General features: G+C 34.2%; 1 protein-coding gene across 4 annotated transcripts in view; it reads right to left on the bottom strand.

The window, feature by feature from the left end:
- Positions 1-2338, bottom strand: part of LOC112500352 — a 4677-nt gene that overhangs the window by 1407 nt on the left and 932 nt on the right. For 3 of the 4 annotated variants that reach the window (XR_003067353.1, XR_003067354.1, XM_025103832.1), the window contains exons 2-5: positions 2190-2273; positions 1822-1859; positions 1623-1702; positions 713-796 (exon numbers count right to left, since the gene is read on the bottom strand). Coding sequence is in view for 1 of the 4 variants with exons in the window: in XM_025103832.1 (XP_024959600.1) it covers positions 713-796; positions 1623-1702; positions 1822-1859; positions 2190-2273 (286 nt within the window). In the remaining 3 variants the exon portion in view is untranslated. The remainder of the gene's footprint in view (positions 1-712; positions 797-1622; positions 1703-1821; positions 1860-2189; positions 2274-2338) is intronic. The other variant, XR_003067355.1, reaches the window with a different exon arrangement.

Raw genomic sequence — 2338 nt, 5'->3', positions numbered from 1 at the left:
GGGGGGGGGGGGGGGAATGCAAACCTTACCTTTACCTGGGCCAGAGAGGATGTTCCCATGAGGACCCACAGCTTGCAAAATAAATAATAGAAGAACAAGCGAGCAAGCTAAGGGACCAAGTTACAGGTAAGAGTGTGCAAACAAGCAAACAAAAAATGAATCAGGACATAAGGGAAAAAGGTTACACACAGAAGGGTACGGGAAAAACAAAGCACAAGATTATCATAAACTCGTTTCAAAGGAGTATGTTGAAAAGTTCCAATGATTATTAGACTTGTTACCAAAAAACCAAACCAAACCAAACAAATCCATTATGTTCCACTCGGAAGTGGGGTCTGAGGAGGGTGGGATGTACGCAAACTTGACCTCTACCACAAAGAGTAGAGCAGTTATTTCTATGAAGACCTTCGGCATGTGCAAAGTGTGCAAAAAGAAATGATAAAACTTGCTCAAAATAATTTTAAATAGAAAAGGAAAGAGAATATGAAAAATGAATGGCAAAACTAGAACTGAAAATGGGTCAGAGATAAGCAACAACAAACAAACAAACAATCAAAGAAAACACCCATACAGAAATAATGCACGTACAAGAAAACATAGCCAAGATAGGAATACCGATAAAACAGTCTAACCCAGGAGATCTAAAATTGTTAGATCTGTAATTCACATAATCACATATGCTCATTACTAATTAGCAGTTGCATATACGAACCTTGAGATGTTGCATGTGCAGTTCCTGTTGAAGAACTGAATGTGAAGGCATGAGGTGCTGTCTTTACACATGAATAAGGACACCCTGCACATATAACATAGGTCATGGAGATGTTACGTATTAGAATCCAAATATAAGGATTAACTTCTATAACAACTCCAGCTAATTAATGGGTCGAGTGTTCATGATGGTTTTATAATATCCTAAGATTCTGGTTAGGTTCCTTCCACCTGTGATGAGAAGAGCATAGAACTCCACAAAGAAACAAAAACAGAAATTCCAGCAGGGGCATTTTTACTAGCTTATGTTCTAAAATAGAGGGTCCAAGGAGAAAGTAGAACCTCATTAACAAAGATACTAATTATGCATTTTAAAGTGAAGCAGAAAGATTAAAATTATAAAGAACGAAGAAGTTCTGACCTTTGCCAACACATAGAACCTCATTAACAAAGATACTAATTATGCATTTTAAAGTGAAGCAGAAAGATTAAAATTATAAAGAACGAAGAAGTTCTGACCTTTGCCAACACATAGAACCTCATTAACAAAGATACTAATTATGCATTTTAAAGTGAAGCAGAAAGATTAAAATTATAAAGAACGAAGAAGTTCTGACCTTTGCCAACACATAGAACCTCATTAACAAAGATACTAATTATGCATTTTAAAGTGAAGCAGAAAGATTAAAATTATAAAGAACGAAGAAGTTCTGACCTTTGCCAACACATAGAACCTCATTAACAAAGATACTAATTATGCATTTTAAAGTGAAGCAGAAAGATTAAAATTATAAAGAACGAAGAAGTTCTGACCTTTGCCAACACATAGAACCTCATTAACAAAGATACTAATTATGCATTTTAAAGTGAAGCAGAAAGATTAAAATTATAAAGAACGAAGAAGTTCTGACCTTTGCCAACACATAGAACCTCATTAACAAAGATGTCAAGTGCCTCACATTCAGGAGCATCAAAGGGGTCTAGACATTCACTACAATTTCGTAAGAAAATAATTACAACCATAAATCTACAAACCCAAAATTAGAATTGACAAGAAAAACGAAAAGGACAAAAGATGTAAGGCCAAAGCCGTAGTGAAAGTATACATGCCTTTCAATGATCTCTGATTTGCTTAAATTGGATAACACCTACAGAAATTAAAATTCAAGATTTTGATGAGTACACGTTATTCGTAGCATGGTTTTATCTTTGAGAAAGTTAGAAATTTTCTTAATATGATCAAAGAAGCTCAGGCATCATAGCTACAGAAGAATATCAGTTATCAAATAATTAAAACAAAGAGAAAAACAGAAGAAGAAAAGGTTATAGATTCTCATGATGAATTGATGCATTATACAACTCGAACATTTAACCTTGTTTTATTTCCATGCCTCTTTTTATATGTAATCTTATCTTACAGAAAGCTAAACTAAAAAACTTGATTAACAGTTACCGACTTAATCTGGAAAATCATCTACCTCATAGGCCTGAATGACACGACGAATCATTATATCCGAGCTATCATCATCACTATTTCTAACATCAGGATGAAATTGTTTCACCTGGAAAGAACAATAAGAGCATGAATGATTACAGATAGAACAAATTTACTAATACTCTCCCCTAA

Source organism: Cynara cardunculus, assembly GCF_001531365.2.
Source record: "Cynara cardunculus var. scolymus isolate 2C chromosome LG 17, CcrdV1, whole genome shotgun sequence".
Taxonomy (NCBI): Eukaryota; Viridiplantae; Streptophyta; class Magnoliopsida; order Asterales; family Asteraceae; genus Cynara; species Cynara cardunculus.
This window is presented reverse-complemented; position numbering and strand designations above follow the sequence as displayed.